At 45.7% G+C, this 26,154-nt stretch overlaps 1 protein-coding gene across 1 annotated transcript in view; it reads left to right on the top strand.

Annotated features, from left to right (window-relative positions):
• The first annotated feature begins 8,496 nt into the window (after nucleotides 1-8,496).
• MAST4 (microtubule associated serine/threonine kinase family member 4) overlaps nucleotides 8,497-26,154 on the top strand; it is a 229,359-nt gene continuing 211,701 nt past the window's right edge. Inside the window, exon 1 of the mRNA XM_056847860.1 lies at nucleotides 8,497-8,625. Coding sequence (XP_056703838.1) covers nucleotides 8,575-8,625 — 51 coding nt within the window. The 5' untranslated portion in view covers nucleotides 8,497-8,574. The remainder of the gene's footprint in view (nucleotides 8,626-26,154) is intronic.

The following is a 26,154-nucleotide window of genomic DNA, read 5'->3' as shown; positions in this document are numbered from 1 at the left end:
ACACCACGGCATGTGCTTGGGTAAAATGTATGTGTAAGAAAGAAGCTATCATAACAGCTGGGCTGGCTCAAAGGGTATTCTGGCCTTGAGAGGTTCACGCCCTAGGGAATTACAGCTGGGATGGTATTGGGAACACCTGAAAATAATGAGGCCCAGGGTGTGAAAGAGGGAGGGTTTTTCCATGGAGATAAGCTCCTTTCGAGTTATCGTCTTGGGCTACGGGAACTGGCAGTAAGACCATATGCGATCAGTTTTGTTTTGTGAGTAGTTAGCACGGCTAGTTAATTGTTTTAAGTTTCTTTTTTATTGCCTGTGTTGGAATGAGAGTTTGCCTTTTTTTTTTACTCTCTATTCAATAAATTCTGTTGATTGGTTTGAGCAAAGGTGTGAGGCAAGTTTGTGCGTGGCTCTTACCCTCCCAGAAACGAACCTCAGGGCTGGAGTAGTAAAGCCTGAGTCCAGGCCCCTCTGTTTTGTCTGCAGAGGCTGGAACCCCCATACAGTATGCAACAGTGTACATTGCACCTGTACACAGGAAAGTACACAAAAGTACTCAAAAGTTGTATAGACTTAGGGCAAAAATGCATGATTGCTTTAGCCTCCTTTATTCCCTGTTTCAGCCAGGATTCAGCCAGGATCGAACGCATGTGTTTTCGCCGAACATGCGTTCCATCCTGGCTGAATCCTGGCTGAAACAGGGAATAAAGGAGGCTAAAGCGACCATGCGTTTTCGCCCTTAGAGTGGTTGATTGTAGCACTAATGACCAATATAAGGAAGAAGTTCGATAATAAGTGCTCAGTTTGTCTGAGGATTTGGCATATCTCATTGTGTTCATAATTCAGTAGAATTTTAAAGTAGCTGATTATTCACTGTAGCCTGTGTTACCCTTATGTGATATGTTAGGAATCTAATTTTCGCAGACAGTTGAACGTGGCACTTTCAGATAATATATTTGCAGAATAATTCCATGCGAAGATATGCTAGTCCAAGTTTACTGATTTTAGTAGCCTTAGACTGGAGTAACTCTACATAGGATGGCAATGTAAAGCATTTGTTTCTCTTTGTTCATTTGGCAAAGTTTTGGGCATCTTTTTGTAGCCTAGGACTTGATATTGTATTTCAGAACGATGGTTTAGCTGATTTTGTTCATATTTTTTAAAAATGCTCTCATACCTGGTCAGAATACATACGTATGTAGCTAAGACAGTAATTTTATTTTACTCTTTCCTCAATAGATGTAGGTTGCTCAGAGCTGTTCTTTTAACAGCTTCTTATTTCGTCCCACGTGTTTTTGCCTCCAGCAGGTACTTTTTTTTAAATGTATGTGCACTGCTTCTCAAAGTGATTCATTCTGACAGCAAATCAATACTTTTCCCTACTAGATTTGATGGTGTGATTGTCATAATCCACATCGTAGACTTTGTTAATGGCCAAATACTAACCTGTAGTTTTATCTCTTTCTATGGCCTTTGGTAAGAGATGTACCTTTCACCTCTACTGCAGAGTGTCTCCCACCCCCCTAGCGCTGAAGAAAAATGCATTGAATAGCTAGAGTTTCAAACACCAATTGTTATGCTACGGAATACTTTAATATACTCCTGCAATTACAACTAATGGAGAGTTTCAGCATCTACCAATTTCTTTAAGTTGCACATGCTTCTTTTACACTATTGAGCATTCTTCATGAGAGGTGACCCCTCAGGCATTCTTAGGCTGCAGTTCTGGGGGTGGGGGAGTGAAGCTCCTTATGAGCCAGTGTGTCCCTGTGCTAGCTTAAGTGCCCATTTAACCCAGGATAAGTGGCACTTATGCCATCACGGGTGACATTCATGCTGGTGCTGGGACACAATGCAGTGGTGTTGGGCTCAGGCACTGGTGCTGCCTCCTGGCAGTGTTCCAGTGGCGCAAGTCCCCGCGCTGGCATCTTGGGAGGTGTTCACCCAGGGAACACCCCCTCGCGCTTCATTGTTGCTTTATCACCTTTTTTGGTGGAACAGCCTCGCTGTAGTCAATGGGGGCATTTTCCTTTGTTTATTTTTTAAAGGGTTTAAATTTCTGTTTGGCAGCTGGGAAGCCTAAAGAAAGCGTATCTCTCCCCCTGCCCCGCCCAGGATTGTGCTGTTGTTTAGCCATCACCCTGTTATGGTGCCCATAATTTGATCACTGTAGACTGAAAAACCAGCATATGTGCTTTGACCATGATCCTAGCGTATTTGGTGAGATCTTAAATGACGTACACTTGTATGTTAAGCAATAACGTTAGATCCTTTTAGGCTGCAGTCCTGACTGTGCTTACCTGAGAATTCTGGGAGTTCTGAGAGAGCTGTGACTGGCCCAAGGTCACCCAGCAGGCTTCATGTGGAGGAGTGGGGAATCGAACCCAGTTCTCCAGATTAGAGGCCACCGTTCTTAACCACTACACCACACTGGCTCACATGCTTGTGTATAGGGGGAATATAAAACTGTGGCATTCTCATAAGCAACATGAGGATGCCTGCTAGAACTTTAGTGGAAAAAATTCCAGCACGTGGGCTGGTAGTAAATCACCTTTTCATTACATCAATATATCATACATTCCAAATTCTTCAAACAATTCAAACATTTGTCAAAAGCTCAAACATTCTTTAAACCTTCACCTCTTACTAAATCTTCAAACATTCTCAGTCTGACCTCTTACTAAATAGCTTGAACTGCAACCAAAAAGCCTATTAGAACACAGTCCAACTGCTGATGAGAACTGCTGTTCTCATCAGGTATGTTACATTTGACTGTTAAACAAAATGTAGACTTCCTTTTTCAACCAGAGGGGGCCACAATTAAGATAACTAAAAGTAACTGAAGCTCTGGCTGGACAAGTAATGCTTGATTATCTGTTAGACTAACAATCCAGTTAATATGTCAAAGGTCAGGCAGCATACTTAGGATGAATGTTTTGGTTGCCTTCCAGCATTATGGGAATTTTTTTGGAGGGAATAATACTTTTGGTAGTGGCTTAGTAAGTAGGGAAAGATCCAACATCACTGGTTGAAGACTTTATTTCTGATTTACTGTTACTAAGAGAGGACACTTATGGGGGTGTGTGATAATTTCAACTGGCTTGGTAGTTAGGTACATGGGATTTCCCTGAACATGGGTTTTGCAGACTGCAGTAATAACTAATAGTGGACAAATTCCCTGTAGCTTGAATTCTAATTGTGTTACCATTTATGAGCAACACCTGTGAATTTCTTCAAAAATTATTCTTCATTGAGTGGTCAAAATGGCTTGTTGGGGGGGATGTACACATCTTTACACTGCTGCTTGGCAATTGTAGTGTGGGTAACTGTGTGAATTTCCCCTTTCTTCTGTGTGTCTCATACATCACCAGATTTCTTGTTGTTGCCTCCTATTTACCAGTATGGAACTCCTCTGGGAGGTGGTGGGAGTACCTCTGGCAGCTTTAACATTTACAACATTTGACTTAGGAGCACTGTGCAGGTACAACAATAGTGTGTAATCTGCATTTTGGTTGACAATGAAATTATACATTCAGGGCCAAAATATATACTGTGAGCAAGAGAAATTGACCTATTTGGGGGGTCTGCTATCAACCGCCAAACCAGGCAGAGGACTTGGATGGGACGCTCCTAGACCAGATCACAAAGTTCTCAAAGAGACGGGACATGGTGGTCATGGGAGATTTTAATTACCCGGATATCTGTTGGAAGTCCAAAGCTGCTAAAAATGCAAGATCCAATAAATTCCTGACTTGTCTTGCTGACAACTTCCTATTCCAGAAGGAGGACAGGGAAACAAGGGGGTCTGCTATCTTAGACTTGATTCTCACCAACAGGGAAGAACTGGTCGATGAGGTTAAAGTAGTAGGCACCCTGGGTAGTAGTGACCACGTACTCTTGGAATTTACAATCTTGGGGAGAGGAAAACCTGTACGTAGTCAGACATGTAGGTTGGACTTCAAAAGAGCAAATTTTAACAAACTTAAACTTATGCTAGGTAGAATCCCATGGTCAGAAATACTTAAGGAGAAGGGAGTTCAAGAAGGGTGGGCGTTCCTTAAAAATAAAATACTGAAGGCGCAATCCCAAACCATTCCTATGAGAAGGAAAAATGGGAGGAGCCTAAAGAGGCCAGGGTGGCTCCATAAACAGCTTTTTAAAGAGTTGAGAAATAAAGGAGGGCCTTATAACCAAAGAGGAATATAAGCAAGTAACTAGTGCTTGTAGGGAGAGTGTTAGGAAAGCTAAAGCTCAGTATGAACTTAGGCTAGCAAGAGATACTAAACGCAATAAAAAAGGGTTCTTTTCCTATGTACAGAGTAAGAGTAAGAACAAGGACAAGATAAGCCCATTGTGTGGACCGGAAAGTGAAATTGTAACAGGAGATGAAGAGAGGGCAGAACTCCTCTACTTTTCCTCAGTTTTTTCTCGTGAGGGAAGTGGTTCTCAACATGGCATAAACAGAACATGTGATGAGGGAAGGGATTTGCAGCCTAGAATTGGCATTGGGGTAGTGCACAAACACTTGGTTTCTTTAAGTGAAACAAAATCCTCTGGGCCAGACGAATTGCACCCAAGGGTACTCAAAGAACTTACAGATGTAATTTCGGAACCTCTGTCCATTATTTTTGAAAAGTCTTGGCAAACAGGTGAGGTGCCAGACGATTGGAGGTGGGCAAATGTTGTCTCCATCTTCAAGAAGGGGAAAAGGGAGGATCCAGGTAACTACCGACCCATCAGTTTGATTTCTATACCAGGAAAAGTGTTCGAACAAGTCATCAAACAGTCCATCCTTGAGCATTTAGAAAGGATGGATCTGATCACTAAGAGCCAGCATGGGTTTCTCAAGAATAAGTCATGTCAGACTAATCTTATCTCCTTTTTTGAGAAAGTTACTACCTTGCTGGATCAGGGGAATGCTGTAGACATAGTTTATCTAGATTTCAGTAAGGCTTTTGATAAGGTTTCACATAGTATTCTAGTTGACAAATTGGGAAAATGTTGGTTAGATCCTATTATTGTTAGATGGATCTGCAACTGGTTGACAGATCGTACCCAAAGAGTGCTAGTAAATGGTTCCTTGTCCACTTGGAGAGAAGTGACTAGTGGAGTTCTCAGGGATCTGTGCTGGGCCCTGTGTTGTTCAACATCTTTATAAATGATTTGGATGATTAAATTTGCAGATGATACTAAATTGGGAGGGGTAGCAAATACGGTAGAATGCAGGATGATCTTGACAGGCTGGACAAATGGGCTAGAACTAATAAAATGCACTTCAACAAAGACAAATGTAAAGTTCTGCATTTAGGTAGGAAAAATCAAATGCATAATTATAGGATGGGGGAGACTTGTTTGAGCAGTAGTGTGTGTGGAAAGGATCTTGGGGTCTTAGTAGACCAAACACTGAACATGAGTCAGCAGTGTGATGCTGTATCTAAAAAGGCAAATGCAGTCTTGGGCTGCATCAACAGAAGTATAGTGTCCAGATCACGTGAAGTGGTGGTATCGCTTTACTCTGCTGTGGTGAGACCTCACCTAGAGTACTGTGTTCAGTTTTGGGCACCACAATTTCAGAAAGATGTAGACAAGCTGGAACGTGTCCAGAGAAGGGCAACAAAGATGGTGAGGGGTCTGGAGACCAAGCCCTATGAGGAAAGGTTGAAGGAGCTGGGTATGTTTAGCCTGAAGAGGAGAAGACTGAGAGGGGATATGATAACCATGTTCAAGTACTTGAAGGGCTGTCATATAGAGGAGGGTGCGGAGTTGTTTTCTGTTGCTCAAGACGGTCGGACCAGAACCAACAGGTTGAAATTAAATCAAAAGAGTTTCCGTCTAGACATTAGGAAGAATTTTCTAACAGTTAGAGCAGTTCTTCAGTGGAACAGGCTTCCTCGGGAGGTGGTAAGCTCTCCTTCCCTGGAGGTTTTTAAGAAGAGGTTAAATGGCCATCTGTCAGCAATGCTGATTCTGTGACCTTAGGCAGATGATGAGAGGGAGGGCATCTTGGCCATCCTCTGGTCACTAGAGGTGTGGAGGGGGGAGGTAGTTGTGAATTTCCTGCATTGTGCAGGGGGTTGGACTTGATGGCCCTGGTGGTCCCTTCCAACTCTATGATTCTATGATCTTATAAATGATCATTTTTGAACTCCATGGCATCATTTGGGGAGAGATGTGTTGTCACCTTCTGATTTAAGCTGTGGATTTTTGAGCCCCTAGCTTGGTTGCTCCAGACGAAAAAATTCCCACAGGAAATTTTGACAGTAACTTCTACGAAGTTTGTTGCACTAATAATTTTACTATAGCTCCCCACCCAGTAAGAATTAATTAAAAATATTAAACTTGTATGCAAGGCAAGTTTATTTAAATCATAGAAATAGTTGTCACATGGTACAGATAGCTATTTAATAGATACTTCAGTGCACCAAACGTTAATAATGGAAACAAATGTCTTTCACAATCTGATTCAGTAGACTGTGATTGATTTCAGCAGTTGATTGGAATCTAGACTGCTAAAGGGAAGCTTCTGGAAATGTCTAAAATGTGATACAGTGTGCACTATTCTTTTGGGAGCAAATCTAAACAGTAATTGGGAAGTCACAGTAACTGTTGCTAAAGTTTGCTTCTATGTAAGGGTTTCTTGGTTCCAGTCATAGAGCAGTTGTTGGAATATTTCTGTAACTGATATGTGTTGACTACATGTATTTAAAATTGTAATTTCTATACACACTTTCATATGGTGCTTGGAACCATCTTGTTCCACAGTGTTTTGCCCTACTCTGATAATCCAGTGGTAGTAGCGGGGGAATTTTGATAGTTGTCTGCTACATCTCCGCCTCTCATGCACCATTTTTTTCTCCACGTGCATTTCGCACTTTGTACTCAAATATTGTTTTGTCACCAGTGTGCTGTTTGATCTTAGTAACATCCATATAAAAGTGTGTATTCCCCTCTTACAGATGTGTGTACATTTTCATACTTGTTTAAAACAGTGCAAAGGCAGTATACTGGGAGTCATCTTAATGTGTGCATCAGACTGAAAACTATACTACCTATGTATACTAAACTATGCTAAATGTATACCACTCATAGTATGCTAGTAGTAAACTACTAGTTGTAATAGGGTACCATATTTGTCTTAAAAACTTGCTTGCTTTTTTCAGCACAAGTAGGGATACTTGTAGAGGGAAAGATATGTGAAGTAGCCCTTGAAATGGTATCAGAAGGGCAATCTTTAGGAAAGCTCATTAATATATTTGAAGGGATATCCTCTTGGTGGGGATTTAAATAAGTGATTCACCAGTGTTTGTTGTACAAATCTAGACAGATATGCTGAGCCCATTTTGAAGCACAAAATGCCATTGATTTAGTTGGTTCATAGATTCTTAAATCCCTAAGCAATTTTTAATGACATAGTCTAATCAATTGATATCAAGCCTAATAGCCAGATGACAGCTTTAAAAAAAAATCAATGATCGGGTTAACCTCAGCTGTACCGATAAGGCAAATCAAATACTATTCTCTCTTCTTTTTAAAATTCGTTTGTTCCAAAATCATGAAGCAAAAATGATGATATGGCTGTGACTTGACGGCATATTGCTTCTTGTTTTCTTTTTAAAAATACAATACACTTTCTCTGTTGAAACAGTAAAACATGGAAGCCTCTGAACGTATAAGCTGGTGGGGTAGGATGGTGTACTATTGCTGTGGTAATATACAAGCAACAAAAAAAACTTAATATTCATCTCCTGGCTGTCTTGAACTGAACTAAAATGAAAATGATCAGAGTAAATAAGTGGAAACAGAGTGTGAAATTATGCATGATGGTGGAAAATAGTATTTCTGTCTACTACTTCATCTCCTCCATATAGGTTAACTGTTTAACTAATGACTGCATTTTATCATATTTTATCAGATGTTAATACTGCTATGAATGTTATTAATATTTGAAATGCTTGATTATTTGTGGGCAAAGAATGTTTCCTAGGAAGTTAAACAAATTGGTATTCCGGTTGTTAAAAGGAATGCCAGTAGTGACTGGAAAGCTGCCTGTGGAGCTCCCGTGTTCTGCATTTTGTTTTCTTTGATGTCATTGAAACGATGAGAGCCAGACTTTGTTGTGCTGCTTGAATGACCAGCGTTGCTTCAGTTTTTCATGATTACTATCAGCTTCTACCTTCACCGAGATGTCATTGCTGATTTACTCAGACACTTTGACCTTCCAGTTTCCTCTCAAAGGCTTGACCTATAGTCCATGCTTGAAACTGTTTGCTGTCAGCACAGGATGCCGGGGGTTATTGTTTCTTGAGCGTAACAGCGCTCTTGCAGGATTTCCTCTTTTGAATAGCTACTCCTGCCTGGATAAGTGCGGTAGGTGTCTGGAGCCCACTTGCTGCTTTTGTATCACAGCACTGCAAGCATTCATGAGCTCAGAAGTTGCTGAGTGAATAACGGCAAAGTCAGCTGACTCTTCCTCTCCAATCAGATAAGCTGTGATGTAAGTGTTTAGCAGCTGCTAGGATCTGAATAAGTATACTGAAGTCTGAGGTAGTGCAGCATGGCTATATTGTTGTGGAAGGAATGAGGGAAGCAATGGACGAGTCCAGCATTCTGAGGAGGCGAGGGCTTCAGGTAGGATACGTACAATGAATTACGTTTTTTTCAGTGAAGAATTATGTTGTTTAAAAGTTTGCTTTTTGTGTAGCAAGCAAAAAAAAAAAAGGAACAAATTTGAAGTGCTGTGGCATGACACTGAAGTACAGGACTTATCAGAAAAGGTTCCCTTGTCAGAAAACTGTTTCCTTTCTCAGGTACCAGGAAATTTTTCTAGTAACATTTCCTTGAGTAAATTATTATTATTTTTTAATATAGTTGATGCTGAATATCTACAAGTGTGATACTAAGTTCAGTTTATTGATGGGACTGATCTATAAAGACATTTTCAAAGAAAATCTAAGTGTGGCACCATTCAGCATTGAAGCAAATATGAGCAGCTGTTCGTAATTCTCAGTTTTAAATAACACCCACTTCCCCCTGCCCCCTCCCACGATGTGAAGCTGGCAGTAATACTTGTTTCAAGAGGAAAGAACACACGATCTCGTGTCATTTATTTCCAGTTTATAGGTTGTGGAGGTATGTTCTGTTAAAATGGGACAAACTAGGCTACTGGGAATTTTCTGGGAATGTGAACAAAACTACTGCAAGCTTTGAATGTACTGCCAAAGTAATTAGTGTGCTTATCACTTAATATTTTTAAAGTGATTATATACTTTTTTGTTCAGGCATGTTGAGCTTTGCTGTTTGGACTTGTGAATGCCACAGGATTTTTTTCAAACTGTCTTAACAAGTTAGTGAATTGTAAAAACTCAACTCTGTATTTATATTAACTATTAATGGGTATAAAATTTTAAGCCAAAATTGAAATGCAGTTCTCCCAACTGAAGAGGGATGTAGTGCTACTTTTAAACTATTGTTAATGGAAGAATATTACTTAGGTCACTCATCTTTGCCTGCACTTCCTTCCCCATGTTTTCTATATATTGCTATTGTTTCAGTGTAGTACAAAGAGGTCTTGCATTTATCACCTTTGTTTCTATGCACGTCATTTGTGTGCTAGAGTTTTTAAACTTCACAACTTAAAACTGGTGTCTTTTTAACAAAAGATTTTTTCTTCTAAATATGAAGAGTGGCAGTTTTTACAGACGGACACAATCATCTCAAAGATAGTTGCTTAGCCATTTGAGGCTTTTTATTGACTATGTGATGCATTTAAAAACATTTTCTTTGTATTGGAGTTTTGGTACAGGAACAGTTCATAATAAAGACTGATTCTGGACTCTTGTATACCAAGTCATTGGTTTCCAGATAATTGTGGCAAAATTAAAACCTACTTACTCTATCATTAGGTATCAATAAGTTTCTTGAAAATAGGACTAAAGCATTTCAGGGGGATAGGTTTTTATATTAAATGAGTTTCTGCTCCGTGTAAGGTGTATTTCTGCATCTGATATATATTGAATACTTTTTAAAAAGACTTACAAAAACAATTTCTGTTACTAACTTGCTTTCGTAATAAGTTTCTACAATTGTATTCTTATTTTCCAAACATTATTGAATCTTTTTCTTGTATTTCTTTACAGCTGAGAATTTATCAAAATCAAGCAAATGTCAGCTGTCTTGTGCCTTGGGGAAGAAGGAGAAAAACTAACACCCCTAATATGTCTTCAGCACTTGCTCAAGTGTGATATTATTTTCTTCCTCATCTTTCATTCTTGCATCATATTCTGTGCATTCTGCCACCACCGTTCTTGTATTTAGCCCAAAGAGCTATGTGATTCCTTAAACTATTTAGGCATTAATGCCTAACATGTGATATTGACTTCACTGTACTCGATTGACTGGGGTAACGCTACCTTAAGAAGCCCTCCCACCTTGAAGTCTTACCATGTAGTCCCTTGTGGTTTAAAACTATTAATCTTAATAAGAACCTATTTGATAACCTATAAGATTTCTGCAGACAAAAGAGTGGATTGGCAACTGACCCTGATGGGCAGCAGTTAATTTTATGTGAGTTGGCAGGGCGGTCAGGACTAGTGTTATTAAGAGTTAGAAAGCTTGGGGACATTTGTAGTGCCCTGCCCATGTGAAATGTAACAGGAATTAAAGATGGAAGGGACGCTTGTGGATCAAACGTCTCTCCAAATATGAGCATAATGCTGTCAGGCAGAGGACAGAAGCAGACAGGCACACCTCCATCATGCCTGAATTGAGAGCCCCCCTCCAGTTTTCAACTAATACTATGTCTGATCCATCTGAGGGAGAACAGGGAACAGCTGGGCACCACCTTCACAATCCCTAAGTTCAACTTGGCTTAGAACCTTCTCTCTGAGGAACTCTTTGTAGTGAGCATTTTAATTTGTATTAGGTTTTGATTCTTGTGCGTAGCTTTGGAGGCCAATTTTGACTGAAAATGGGATGGAAATATAAACAATAAAATTAGACAGGTACCCTCGGAGTCTTGAGATAGTCATGTGCCTATATAATAAAGGTTGTCTGAAGACGCCAAACAGGAGGGCAGATGGTGAGAGTGCAAGATGAATTCATGCTGAAGCAGACACTGGAAAATTAGGGAGAGGGCTAAGCACCCAAACAACCAGAGTGGCCACATGGGTTTACAAAGCACTGGCAGAATCATTGTGGGAGGAGCCAGAAGGTGTGGCTTGTGCTTGATATCACCTCCGGCATTGCTACCATTAGGGGTCCATGGAAGTACTTTGTCTGTAGCCTTGGATTCTGCTAGGGCATTGCAGAAGGAAGACACTGAATAGGTTTGAAGTAAGTATGGTGGTTGAAGGGATGGTTGCTGCTGCTGCTGCACCTATATATGATGCTATCTGGTGGAACAGAAAACCTAGCAAACTGTGATTGTCTCAAGTCATAGTCTAGGTAATGTATTCCTGAGGGGTAGCTGTACAGGATGCATCTGAAGAAGTGGGCTCTAGACCATGAAAGCTTATGTTGGGGAAAATATTAGTTTTTAGGTGCTGTAAGATTCCTCTTTGCACTTTAGGTGTGGGAGATTCAGAACACACCTAAACAGTCCAGCACTTATATGCATCAGCCTCAGCCAGTGTTCTTGGGGATATGTGGCTAATGAGTTGCTAACTGAATCCAGTTGCAGAGCTGTCCAGGATAGAATGAGAGACTAGTTCTGGAGTTGTCTGGATGCTGTGCAAGAAACCATCTTGTTACACTAATTCTATGACTGGCTCCTATTCCATGTTCAAAATGCCCCTTTTGTATAAGGTTTTGGAATATATGCTGCCATTATGTGGGTTGCATCAGGGCTGTGTTTACCGTATAGGCGCAGTAGGTGAGTCCCTAGACTGAGCATCAGCCTCTAGGAGGTGCCAAGTTAGACAGAAGTTACTTTTTTTCTCCTCTTGAGGTGGTTGAGCAGCCTGTTGAATCCTGGTACCTTCTTCCCTTCAGAAGAAGGTAGCCTCATCCTCTCCTGGGGAGTGGGCTGGCTCATCATGGCAGGGTTGTATTTAGCCTCCTTCCTGGGACATCCTGTCAGCTCTGACATGGTAGCAGTGGCTCCCAAAAGAAGCAGCTGCTGCAGAAGCTCAGAAGAGGAGACATTGTGCTCCATTTTGGCTAGTTTGGAGTAGCTCCACTGGGGCAGCTGTGGTTGCTGCTGCTGGATTTCCCCACTGCTGTTCCTGTTGGGGTGGGTACATGCTGTTGAGGGCAACCAGAACAGCCTGGAGGGACTGGGGCAAGGCAAAGTGCAGGTAAGGTTGGCCTGGGCATGTTTGGCACTTCCTGGACATTGATTAATTTATGGAGTGCAGGCAAAGGGGAGAGGGACACCCAGGAATGGTTGGAGGAGGTGGTGGCAGGATGTGATCTGGCACTGGGGGCATAAGGAAGCCAGGGTGGGGTGTATGCAAGCTGAATTGGAGTTGGAAAATATGGAGCCTTTAGGACTGGCACAAAAAAATTAGAATGGATGCGTTTTATTTGATTATTGGAATTACCCACAAGGCTTCAAATAGAATGGAATTTGGGCAGAGGATAGGATCTTGTGGTTTCCTGTCATATTCTGGGATCGATACATTGCTCCTTTCAAAGCAAATCTGCAATTGGCTGAAAATTGTTTCACATAACCAGATGAGTAAGGAGTGAAGCTGCATGCTGTGTTTTATATAAATTCGAGTAATGATGACTATACTCCCTTTCACCCTTACAGCTTAAAAGAGATTCTGCAAAAATTTAGACAGCAAGGGCAGATTAAGATAATCAGTGGCTGAATACCAGTCATAGAACTTTTTCTCCATAATTTAGCACAACCTGAGCTGAGCCAGAATGAAACACTTTTTTTAAATTGAGAAAGCACTTCATGGCCAGGGATGATCAGGATTTTTTAAAATAGCTCTCCTATTAAGTTGAGCTTCTGAATAGCCCCAGTTGGCAGGAAAGAACAGGGTCCCGATTAACTCCAGAGTTGTTTTTGTAAGGATTCCCCAGGAAAATTACTAAAGTGACAGAGGTAGCCAGCAACTCTAAATACTTTTGAATTTGTAACTTTTGTGAACTTAACCTATAGAGATAGAGTGGCTTGCAAGTTTGAATTAACAAAAGGCATGAAGTTGTTATTGTGGTATAGCATCCTTAGCACAAGGTGTGGTGGTGGTTGTACTGGCGCTCTGGGGATGGGGGTGGTCTACTGTAATAAGGCAGGTGCTGCAGTCTTTTGCTGCCCATTGCTGTTGTACTTCCAGGCTGCTGCTGTTCCTATTAACCTATGAGCACACAGAAGCCTTTTATCAGTATTGGCTAACATGCCAGCTACGACCCTTCCTCAAAAAATGTGATCTGGCCTTGATGATTGCGTTAGATTACTGTAATGTGCTCTACCTGTGCCTGCCTTTGAAAACTGTCAAAAAAACCCTTTAGCTGATCCAAAATGAAGCAGTCAGGGTACTGTAGGATGCATTTGTGGTAGGGATTGTATTACTCTGGCACTTACTGCCTATTCACTACTGGGAACAGTTGAAAGTGCTGGTTCTTACTTAAATGACTTGGGGTCTGAGTACTCCGGCCATACTGTTCAGGCCACCAGCTAAGATCTTTCTCCCAATCCCTGTTCTGTGAGCCCTCTCCTTCAGTGGTGAGTTTGGTGGTGACCAGAGACAGCCTTTTCAAAAGTGGCCCCTGTCACATGGAATGCCTTTCCCCCCTTGAGGCTTGGCAGGTGCCTTATGCTACTCTCTTTCAGGCACCAGGTAAATGTTTCTTTTTAACCTGGGCATTTAATTAAGGGGAATTATCTTTTAAACACCCTGCTAGGCTGCTTTTATCCTGATAATTTAAACTATTCAATATTTTATGTCGGTTTCATGCTCTCGCTGGGTTTTCAGCACTGAGTTTTAATTGTTACCCATTATTGTGTGATTATGGTTTCATTATGTCTTATTTTTGTGAGCCACCTTGGGCAGGTTCCCTGGAAAGAGCCAGCACAGAAATTTTCTAAAAAGACAAATAAGTAAAACTGCACCCCTATTTTTCAGTGACTGTCATGGAATTCCTGTGGGCTCAGCATTGGCTGCCTCAGAGAGCAGAGCTGAGACTGGAACAGCAGCACCTTGATGTATTGGTTCATTTTTGGTATTTTTAATATCCCATTTGAACCAAGTGAATGTGGCCAGTTAAATACAGGCATCATTTTGAAATAATATATATGCATTGTCCACATGGCAAAAAAAAGGGGAAAAAAGAGAGAGGGACAAGCAGACCCAGGAGGAGGAGGAGGGAGGGGGGTTGGTTTTTATAAGCCGACTTTCTCTACCACTTAAGGGAGACTCAAACCAGCTTACCATCACCTTCCCTTCCCACAACAGACTCCCTGTGAGGTAGGTGAGGCTGAGAGAGCTCTAATAGAATTGTAGCTTGCCCGAGGTCACCCAGCTGGCTTCGTGTGTAGGAGTGGGGACACAAACCCAGTTCACCAGATTAGCCTCCGCCGCTCATGTGGAGGAGTGGGGAATCAAACCCAGTTCTCCAGATCAGAGTCCACCGCTCCAAACCACCGCTCTTAACCACTACATCAGCAGGTTCAGAAATCCAAACTGCACAGCCAGTGAGATATCATTATTCCTGGCAGAGTGGAGGAGGAAAATCGTGTTGAGTGACATCTGGTCTAAGATTGTTCTCCTCTTCCTGCAGGTATTAAAAGCCTGGGCTTGCAGCCTAGTGCCTGTGTTAGGCAGCGTCATCCATCAGGACCAGCCCAGTATTTGTGTGTGGTGTGCATGCTTTTGTTGTCTTGTATTATTTGTTGAAATTGATTGAATTTGGTGGTTTTGTGTGAACTGCTTTGGATTCCTCCCTGTGGGGGGGAAAGCACCATAGAAAACACTGTAAATAAACAAATGAATAAAATAAGCAAAATAAAACGTAAAGTTTTAATTTTGGCTTCCTGACACTTGTAGTGTTGACTTAGATGAGCACCGCACTCATCCTCTTCCTAAATGGATGACTCAACACAAAGTAAGCCAAGATGAATGCAGGGGCTGGGGGGACTGGTCTTCACCTGTTATATTCCCAGGGACTGGCAGCCATCATCAACCAACTGAACCCTTCAACCCATATAAGAATTTAACATGGTTGACTAATGATTCTTCATAAGTCTGGTGGTAGTTGGGAAGTTTATTTTCTTTCTGCCAGCTAGTTCTGTTCAGGGTAATTTGTATTTCTTGCTCTGGAAGAGGAGGTCATCTGTAAATTAGGTGTTTCCATTCCTCTTGCTTCTGGGAGGCAGGAACAAATTTTGACTTCCTGTCCCCTAGGGAAACGCCTCCTCATTCCCAGTTCTTTCCTACCTCGCATTGGGAGAGCAGGCTATGTCAGCAGCTCTCTGCTAATTCTTCCTTAAAAAGACTAATTTCTACTTTCTGCTTCTACTCTAAAATCTGATTCTATTTCTGTCATCCTCCTGTATCTGCTATCTGTTCTCCTGCTATTTAGATTGTGACTAGGCTGTTTAGTCAGGTTTCCCATCAAATCAAAATGGCAGACGTTCGTCCTGACGCCTTCATTGCGCAGGAGGATTTGGATACAGGCTTGCTTGTTCCAGCCCCACAAGCCCAGCATAAGCCCCCTGGCAGCCACTCCGGTGGCTCTAAGGGGAAGGGCAAGAAGAAGCAGGGAGACGGTTCTCTTAAGAGGAAAGGAGCCGACGCGGCTCAGGCTAAGGGCTCTAAAAGAACCCGCGTGCCTACCGCTCCCTGCTCTCTGGCCACGCTGGCTTTCGCCCACAACGAAGGGGTCAGAGGCCCCGACGGCCCCGGCAGCGCCACAAGCCGCACTCACGGAGAACACTACAGCCAGAAAGGCGCTGACTCCCTCCTCGGAGGGTAACACGCTTTTCTCTTTAGCCGCCATAGAAGCGGCGGGACTACTGTCCCTTAAAGCGGAGCTCTCTGCACTTATTAAGGACGCCTTCGTAGAAGGTATCAGAGCAGTGCAGCTCTCTTCCCCGACCTCCTCTATCCGCGACTCCTCTGAGCCTTCCGTCAGTGACCCTGGGGAGGGCCCCAGTTCCCAACCACCCCAAAGGGAGGGAGGGAGCCAGTGGCTTACCAAGGCAGCCCTTAAGGCCCCCCTGCCAAATCAGCCTCTGCCATGGTCACCTTTTCTCCTGCCTCCTTTGACGATGAGAGGGAGGCAGGCGAGTTTTTATCCGAAGGAGAGGACCTCGCCACTGAATTAAAACAACTTAGGTTATTTAGCCCTGATGACTATCAAGCATTACTATCTAAGACATTAGCAGCCCTTGATTTAAATGCAGCTCCTGACTCCCAGCCTCAAGAGAAGCAGCTAGGAGCCAAAGAGTTTTTCCACATGCACCTTGCCACTCCACATGTAGCCCCTGTCCCTGATTATTTTTTGACCCTTATTAATGCAGAGTGGGAAAAGCCCCTGGCTTCTCACCAACCCCCAGCAGTGGTTAAGAAGCTTTACAACATAGTTAGTAACTCCGCAGAAATATTCAAGATCCCCCTAGTGGAATCTGCGGTCATGGCTCTCCATACCTCTGACTTAGTCACAGAAAAGGGCCAGGGCCTTATTAGAGACCCGATCGACCGCAAGGCCGATCTGGCCTGCAAGAAGTCCCATCATGCAGCGGCTTGGGCCATCCAAGCATCCATTACTTGAGCCCTTGTCTCTTATGCGGCAATAGTCTGGACCAGAAAACTGGGACAACTTATCCCAGAGGATAACAGAAACGCTCTGGAGGGAGTTTCTAGAATTCTGAAAGCTGTGTCCTTTCTGGCAGACTCTTCTTTTGACACAATGGCCTTCGCAACTAGATCCATGGCAACTACGGCGGCGGCTTGAAGGGCACTGTGGATCCGCCCTTGGCAGGTGGAGCACAGATCTAAAACAGTTTTAATGGGGTTCCCCTTCCAGGGAAAGAAGCTTTTTTGGGAAAAGCTGGAAGAAATATTGGTCAAAACGAAGAACAAGAAGAAGGCCTTACCCAAGGTCTTCCGTAAGGAACAAAAAGGCTTTTCCTCCCAGGGTTCCTTTCGCACCTCCCACACCCTATCCCGATTTAGACCGGAACAAAGGAGAAATCAGTGGAGTTCCTTCAGGGGATCCTTTCGGAGAGGGGGCCGCTTCTCCAAGCCCCCCCGCTTCCCCAACTCGCAGGGAGAAAGAGGCGACAAACCTTTTCGTCCATCAAAACAGTGACACTTCCGTCCAGCCTGTGGGGGGCAGGCTAACTCAATCCCATCATCAGTGGAAAACCTCCCACCCAGATGCCTGGGTCTTCAACATCATCAATCAGGGCTCCAGTTGGAACTGGTCACCACTCCTCCAGACCGCCTGGTAGCATTGACACGCCCGTCAAACAGAGAAAAACAGCTCAGAATAGCAGAAGCCATCCGTCACCTGCTCGACATTCAGGCCATCGAGCCAGTGAGTCCACAGGAGTCCTCATTGGGAGTTTACTCTTATTTCTTCACAGTGCCAAAGAGAAACGGAGATTGGAGGGCTATCCTCGATCTCAAGTTCCTCAACAGACACATCCACAGGAGGCGCTTCAGGATGGAGACTCTTCGATCGATCGCAGAGGCTTTGCGACCGCAGGACTTCCTCACATCCATCGATTTGAAGGAAGCCTACCTGCATATCATGATCCATCCCCTCCATCGGAAATACCTCCGCTTCCGTTTTCAACACAGACACTACCAGTTCCGGGCACTCCCCTTCGGCTTGTCATCCGCCCCTCGGGTCTTCACAAAGGTCCTCGTGACCTTGATAGCTCGGGCATGGCAGAAGGGGATACGACTGCACCCCTACTTAGACGACATACTGATCTGTGCGTCATCAGGGGATCTTTGTCTCAGCCACACAATGATAGTCATGGAGCTTTTAGAATCCCATGGTTTTTTGATAAACAAGAAAAAGAGCCATCTTTCTCCTTCCCAACATCTGCTTCACCTGGGAGTCTACATAGATACAGTCTCCAATACTCTGTCGCTTCCAGAGGACAAGGTAACCAAGATCTCCTCTATGGCCAAGTTCACTCTTCTCTCCAAGTCATCTCACATTATCAACCTGGCAAAACTACAGGGACTTATGATTTCCACCATTCCAGCCGTACGGTGGGCCAGACTCCATGCCAGGACGTTGCAGTGGTTTCTTCGTCCGTACCAAAGGGAGATTTCATTCAGGTCTCACAAACGTCTGGTCCTTCCCAAAGCCGTCAAGTCGAGCCTTCAATGGTGGGCCTGCCCCAGCAGTCTTTCTCAGGGTCTTCAGTACATCATCCCTGCTCCAATCCAGCTGTTCACCGACGCATCCCTCACGGGTTGGGGAGCCACCCTTCTCAACCAGTCAGCTCAGGGACTCTGGAACTCGAAGGATCGGCTTATGAACATCAACGCCTTGGAAATCAGAGCCATCCGGATGGCCCTACAGCACTTTCATGCCCAGGTCAGAAACCAACACCTTCTCATCAGGACCGACAATGTGGCAGCGAAAGCGCACATAAACAAGCAGGGGGGGTCTCGGTTCTTGAACCTACACAGAGAAGCCAAGCTCATTCTATCCTGGGCGGAGGTCCATCTCGCCTCCATTTCCGCGGAGCATATCCGGGGGATAGTCAATACACAAGCGGACTGGCTGAGCAGACGGGCTCTGGACGAGTCAGAGTGGTCTCTGCATCCGGAAACCTTTCTTCTTCTTTCCTAGTGGCTGGGCTTCCCACAGGTAGACCTTTTCGCATCAGCTACCAACCACCAGCTCCCAAGATTCTTTACCCGTTACCAACATCCTCAAGCTGAAATGACGGATGCTCTACTATCTCCGTGGCCCAAGGTTCTCCTCTACGCTTTCCCTCCTCTTCCTCTCAACCCCAGAGTATTGAGACGAGTAACGCTTCTGAAAGCGTCAATCATGCTGATCGCCCCCTTCTGGTCAAGGTGTCCCTGGTTTCCACCCCTGTGGAAATGTCGGTCTGCGACCCCTGGCGACTCCCAGTGCGACAAGATCTACTCAAACAGGGTCCCATCTGCCACCCAGATCCAGGGTGGTATCGCTTAACCGCGTGGTCGTTGAGAGGGACCAGCTCTTACCCTTAGGCTATGACCCAGACATTGCGGATACCATAGTCGCGTCTCTACATCCATCCACGCGTTGCATCTATGGCACAACCTGGAAGACCTTCGTTAGATGGTGCAGACGCAAGCACGTGAACCCTCTAAAACCCCGAGTTTCTCGCTTGTTGTCTTTTCTCCAAGACGGACGTCTCCAGGGGCTCAAGCCAGCCACCCTATGCCGACAACTTGCTGCAATAGCCACCTTGGTCCCCAAGGTCTCAGGCATCCAGATCACTAGGCATCCACACGTAAAGGCCTTCCTCAGAGGGGTCAGTCTTTCCTCCCCAGCAGTGGCCCATAGATTCCCCACGTGGAGTCTCCATACGGTTTTATCCGCTCTCACCAAGACACCTTTCGAACCTTTACGATCTACCTACTTAAGGCATCTGAGAAAGAAGGTTTTATTCCTGACAGCCGTTACTTAGGCTCGAAGGGTCTCAGAACTTGGGGCTCTATTGGTTAGACCAGAATTATGTACCTTTCATAGGGATAGGGTGGTTCCTCGCCCAGATCCGTCCTTTCTCCCAAAGGTCAACACCAGATTCCATAGGGAACAAGACATAGTGCTACCCTCCTTCTGCCCCAACCCCCCAAAGAGAGAGAGTGGCACACTCTAGACCTCAGGAGGGCACTCAAAATTTACATCTCATGCACCGAAGACATTAGGACATCTGAGTCCCTGTTCATCAATTTGTCAGCCCCAAATAAAGGCAAACCCATGTCACGTGCGGCAATAAGTCGCATCATTAGATCCTGCATTTCTCAAGCCTATAGCTCTAACAGGTTGGCCGTGCCGCAGGGTATCATGGCCCACTCTGTTAGGAGTGCCGCTACCATGGCAGCCCTCCACCGACAGGCTTCCCTAGAGGAAATCTGCAAGGCGGCAACTTGGTCGTCCGTCTCCACGTTCGTTCGACATTATAAATTGAATGTGTTCGCTTCTGCAGACGCAGCCTTTGGCCGTAGGGTCCTTCAGAGCGTCCTACAAAATTCATAACCCACCTGGGCCGGGGACAGCTCTTGTAAGTCCCAGCTTACAGATAACCTCCTCTTCCAGAGCGAGAACGAGCCTTGGATACTCACTGTGAAGCCTCCTTCTGCTCTGGAATACGGAGGTCATCTGGCCCACCTCTTAAAATTTTGCATCTCAGATTAGGAATAGCTAGTTCGTTTGGGGATCTAGCAATTTTTTTCCTTATCCACAATTGAGCCACGGCTCTTAGTTGAATACTGTTACTAACACTTGCTGTTATTTCTTGCAGTTACTCTTGTTTTTTCTCTTGATACCTTCCTGTCTTAAAAAAAAAAGAGTTCAGGTGTGTTTTTATCCTGTTGCTCGGAAAGTTTTAAACTGAAAATGAGGAGGCGTTTCCCTAGGGGACAGGAAGTCAAAATTTGTTCTTGCCTCCCAGAAGCAAGAGGAACGGAAACACCCAGCTTACAGATGACCTCCGTATTCCAGAGCAGAAGGAGCCTTCACAGTGAGTATCCAAGGCTCAATTTCAGGCCCTCCGCATGGAGAACATTTAATCACTTCAAGTGTCAGTGTGCTTTCGGACATCACTGTGAACAGCAACAGAAGTGGTCAAATAGGAAGCATACAAAAGTGGTACTTCCTTCTGTGGGTTTAAATAGCATTAAAAGGTATTAGTTGCAAGTGAGATTATGCATTTCTAGTCGATCCTGCTAGACCGAGGACGTCAAGATTGCTTTGCCGGAGATTTAGTGCTAATACTGCAGATATTGTGAACAATGAGAGAGGGGGGGAGGGAGAGAGAGAGAGAGAGAGAGAGAGGTGGACTATAAATAACAAACGTCAATAAATATTGGGACCATCATTAAGTGTTCAGCTGTTGCAAAATGTGGTGGCTCATTTGTTATTGAGGGCTAGCCAGTAGGGCCATGTTACTCCTATCCTGACGTCATTTACTGGTCCAGTTCAGAGACCCCCTTCCTGAACTGGGGCCCACATACTTGAAGGATGACCTCTCTCTGCATATCTCTCTATGGCAGGTTCATTCTTCCCAGTAAGGTCTACTGCTAATGTCCCCTCTATCTAATGCACATTTTACAGTGGTCCAGGCGCAGGCTTTTCAGTGACTGCCCCATGCTTGAGGAACAGTCTCCCAGAAGAGGTTGGGGAGCTTCTACCCTCCCTTTTCCCATGGAAGCTGTAAAACAGAGTTATCCCAGAGAGGTTTGGCGGAGTCTGAATCAGAGACGTTTGGGGCAGTCTGCTTAGTGAGATATGAAGTGTTTTTAGATTGGTATTTTAGTTTGGTTGTAATGTATTTATATTTGTTGTTTCCATGTTTAATTATTTTATCTTATTTTTATATAATTGTTAACTACTTTGGGCCTGAGCTTTTCAGGAGAAAAATGGGAGTATAAATAGTTTTAATTACCGTATATACCCGTGTATAAGCCGACCCGCGTATAAGCCGAGGTGCCTAATTTCTCCCCAAAAATGGGGAAAAATTAGGCACCCGCGTATAAGCCGAGGGTCGGCTTATAACCCCTCCCCCCCCCGCAGACTTACCTGACCGGGCTCCCAGGAGCAAGCGACGCAGCCCTGGTGGCGGCGGCGGTGCACCCGGCAGGGGCTGGGGCAGCCTCCCTGCAGTTGCAGGAGGCTGCCCCAGGCCGCTCCCGGCCCCAGGAAGCGGCGGCGTGGCCGGGCGGGGGCCGAGGCAGCCTCTGTGCAGCCGCAGGAGGCCGCCCCAGACCCCAGGAAGCGGCGGCGTGGCTGGGCGGGGGCCGGGGCAGCCTCCGCGCAGCCACAGGAGGCCGCCCCAGGCCGCTCCCGGCCCCAGGAAGCGGCGGCGTGGCCGAGCAGGGGCCAGGGCAGCCTCCGCGCAGCCGCAGGAGGCCGCCCCAGGCCCCAGGAAGCGGCGGCGCGGCCGGGCGGGGGCCGGGGCAGCCTCCGCGCAGCCGCAGGAGGCCGCCCCAGGCCGCCCCAGACCCCAGGAAGCGGCGGCGCGGCCGGGCGGGGGCTGGGGCAGCCTCTGTGCAGCCGCAGGAGGCTGCCCCAGGCCGCTCCCGGCCCCAGGAAGCGGCGGCGCGGCCGGGCGGGGGCTGGGGCAGCCTCTGTGCAGCCGCAGGAGGCCGCCCCAGGCCGCCCCAGGCCCCAGGAAGCGGCGGCGCGGCCGGGCAGGGGCCGGGGCAGCCTCTGTGCAGCCGCAGGAGGCCGCTCTTGGCGGCAGGAAACGACGTGGGCCCAGCGGCGGCGGTAAGTTCCCCCCTCCCTCCTCCCTGTACCGTATTGACCCGCGTATTAGCCGAGGCTGGCTTTTTCAGCCCTTTTTTTGGGCTGAAAAACTCGGCTTATATGCGAGTATATACGGTAAATAAATGTTACTTCATGAAAATGGGATCAGTGGAGTCTTTTTGGGCACAGGATTCTCACAGCTCATTCCTGAGATTTCAGGGGCCAGGGACGGTGTGATTGAGGCGCCACTGTGGTGCCTCCAAAGCCGTTTCCCGGCTACTGAAATGTAAAAAAAAAGCAAAAAAGCCTTTTAGAGGCTTTTTTTTTTTAAATGGGACTTTTCGCAGAGATTTTTTCCATGAGAATTATAATTTGTAATACATTTGCATAGAAAGAGGTCTCAAATTACATATGCAAGCCTGTACTCAAAAGTAACATTTGTAGGTAGGGAAACTACATATGAAGCAAGATTTCCAACAACACTAGCCATTTTCATTCTGGGGTAAGGGCATCTTGCAAAGTGCTGGTATTTGGCAGGACCAAAATTCAATTTCCTGTCTCCCTGGGTGGGAAACCCACTAGTTCCAGTTTCCGTCCTGCCTCGTTTAGGGAGGCAGCTTCGTCGTTTGCTCCAACCTGTTTAGGACCTCATTTCTTCCTATCGATCCCTTCTTGAGATTTTTTCTGTTTAAAGTTGTCCTTTGTCTACTCTTCCTCCTCCGTCCTCTTTAATTACCCTGACTTCTCCCGAACTTTGTCTCTCATCTCCTCTTTTTCCTCCCTTCCCCGTTCCACTTCACCCCGCTGGGCAAGATGGCGGACGGAGACAGTCGAACTCTGACCTCCTCTCTGAGGAGGCCCGTGACATGGCCCTCATCGCCTCGACAGGGCGGAGTCGACGAGAAAGCTCCAACGGCTGCCTTTGTGGTACCGCGGAGCAGGGCGCCGAAGGACCCAGCCCGCCAAAAAAGGCGCGCTGTAGCCAGCTGCCCCAAAATGGCGCGAGGAGCAGTATGAGCCGTGGCAAGGGAGCGGAGCCTATGTGGCGCTCCGGGGACCATCTTGTTGAGAGTGCTGCGATTTCGGATCCAGACCACTCTACTGAGGGTAATGTAGTACATCCCGGGTCAAGGGAACCACTGTCCCGGCGGGAAGTACTTAACTTATTTAATGGGGTATTAGATAAGCAGGCTCAGATGATGCAGGCATTCAGGGATTCCATCTCCCCCCTTCTGCAGAGCGCAGAATGTAACTTGCCCTTAGTTCACCCAAACAGTGGGGAAGGTCAAACAAGGGGGGAACCTTCTGGCCCCCACTGGCGTACAAAGGCTGCCATGAAAGCCCATCCATGGGACCAGACACGTCTCCTCCATGATGACGCTTCATGTGGGGCGGCAGATTCCGAGGGGGAAAGCAGGGAAGAAGGAGAGTTTGATTCAGATGAGGAGTCTCTCATCTTGGAAGAGCAACAGCCCCTATTATTCTCAAATGAGGATTTTCAGGGACTGCTGAGCAAAGCCCTGATGGCACTGGACCTCAATGAGGATCCTGACGCTGCCTCAGAACCTAAGCCAAAATCGAGAAAAAAGAAAGATAAGGGATTCTTTCCTAGATCTAATACTCAAAGCTACGAAATACTTTTCCCAGAGTTTTTTGAGAACCTGGTACAGGCAGAGTTTGACAAACCTTTGGCCAACAGACAATTCCCCTCTAGCACCAAAAGACTGTATACCATGGTTCCATAAGCTATGTCGCTCTTTCAACTACCTTTGATAGACACCCCGGTGGCGGCGGTTCATTCACCCGATATTCCCGCTGAGGACGGGACGGGATCCATTAGGGACCCTCTAGACAGCAAAGCGGAAATCCTGTCAAAAAAGGTACATGAGGCCTCCTCATTGGCCATCCAGGCATCAGCAGCCACTTCCATCATGGCCAGAGCCTCCATCGTCTGGCTCAGGAAAATTGTTCAGCTTTACTCAGGCGAGAACAGAAAAATATCAGAAGGGCTTAATCAGCTCTTAAAGGCCGCTGCCTTCATGGCAGATGCCTCGCTGGACACCATGGCCTTCGCGGCCCGGGCAGCCTCATCTAATATAGCGGTCAGGAGGGCATTATGGATCCGTCCCTGGCAGAACAAATTTAAAACAAAAACCCTCACCATGTCCTACCCTTTTATGGGAGGAAGACTGTTTGGGGAAAGACTTGAAAAAATATTGATAGAAAACAAGGACAAGAAAAAGGTTCTCCCCAAGTCATAAAAAAAGGAGGGAAGACCATCATCTTCCTTTCCCAATTTCAGGTCATCCCATTCCCTTGCACGCTATAGGCCAGAAAAGTGCAGAGGTTCCTGGAACAACAGTAGAGGCTCCTTTCGCAGGGGAGGGAACAGGTTTTTTCGTCCCTCACAGGGACAACAACAGTTTGGCACAAACAAGGGCGACAAGTTCTCAAAATCCCCAAAACAGTGACGCCAGGCCATTGGCAGTGTGTGTGTGGGGGAGACTTCTGCTTTTTCATCACAAGTGGGCAAGGTCCTACACGGATGCTTGGGTCTCCCAGGTGGTCTCTTCAGGTTACCTGATAGATCTCACCAGCATGACAAAAGACAAATTGATAAAGTCACCAAGGCCCTTAAACAGGGAAAAACATCAAAGAACCATAAAAGCCATAAAAGAATTGATTCAGGTAAAAGCAATAGAAACAGTTTCTCACACGGAAGGGGGTCAGGAAACATATTCCATCTTTTTCACAGTCCCCAAGAAAAATGGGGACTGGAGAGCTATATTAGATCTGAAGCACCTAAAGAGATTTGTTCAGTACAGGAAGTTCCACATGGAAACCCTGCGGTCCATATTAGAGACCCTGCAAATAGGGGATTTCATGACATCCTTGGACCTAAAGGAGGCTTACCTTCATGTTCCTATTCACCACTCACACCACAGGTTCCTTAGGTTCTCCTATGCAGACAAACACTTTCAGTTCAGGGCGCTCCGCTTCGGTCTGGCATCGGCATCACGTGTCTTTACCGAGATCCTGGTGACCCTGATAGCTGTCCTCCGAAGGGAGGGAATCAGAATATTTCCATACCTGGACGACATTCTGATCTGCACCAGAAACGTTCAGGAAGCGAAGGCACACACGGACAGGACAATCCAGATCCTATCGGATCATGGTTTTCAAGTGACCCAAGAAAAAGCCACCTTACTCCAACAGAATTACAACACCTAGGAGTAATTCTGGACACACATGAGAATCTAGTAATTCTTCCATCAGACAGGTTGGCAAAGATCAGGTCCATGGTCCAGATCATTGTCAGATCCAAACAGGGCATAATCATGTTCCTGGCTAAAATGCTGGGTCTCATGGTTTCATGTTTGAGTTCCGTCCCCTATTCCATTCAAGGCCGCTTCAACAGCTTCTACAACCGTATCAAGCTCTCATTACGCAGAGCAAAGGCAAAACCATTCAATTAACACAGGAGTTCCGGCACAGCCTCCTGTGGTGGGACAATCACCGGAACCTCAACAAGGGCCTACAGTTTTCCATAGAGGATCAAATACAGATCCATACAGACGCCAGCCTAGAAGGTTGGGGAGCGACCTGCCACAACCACATGGCCTCTGGTCAGTCAGGGAGAAGAAGCTCCACATAAATCTATTGGAGTTCAGAGCCATACGTTTGGCCCTATTGTATTTCCAGAACATTATTCTCCACAGACATGTGCTAATACACACCGACAATGTGTCCGCGAAGGCACATGTCAACAAACAGGGA

This window comes from Euleptes europaea, chromosome 4 (genome assembly GCF_029931775.1).
Source record: "Euleptes europaea isolate rEulEur1 chromosome 4, rEulEur1.hap1, whole genome shotgun sequence".
Classification (NCBI taxonomy): domain Eukaryota; kingdom Metazoa; phylum Chordata; class Lepidosauria; order Squamata; family Sphaerodactylidae; genus Euleptes; species Euleptes europaea.
Note: the sequence above shows the minus strand (reverse complement) of the source record. Positions and strands in the feature narration are given on the sequence as shown.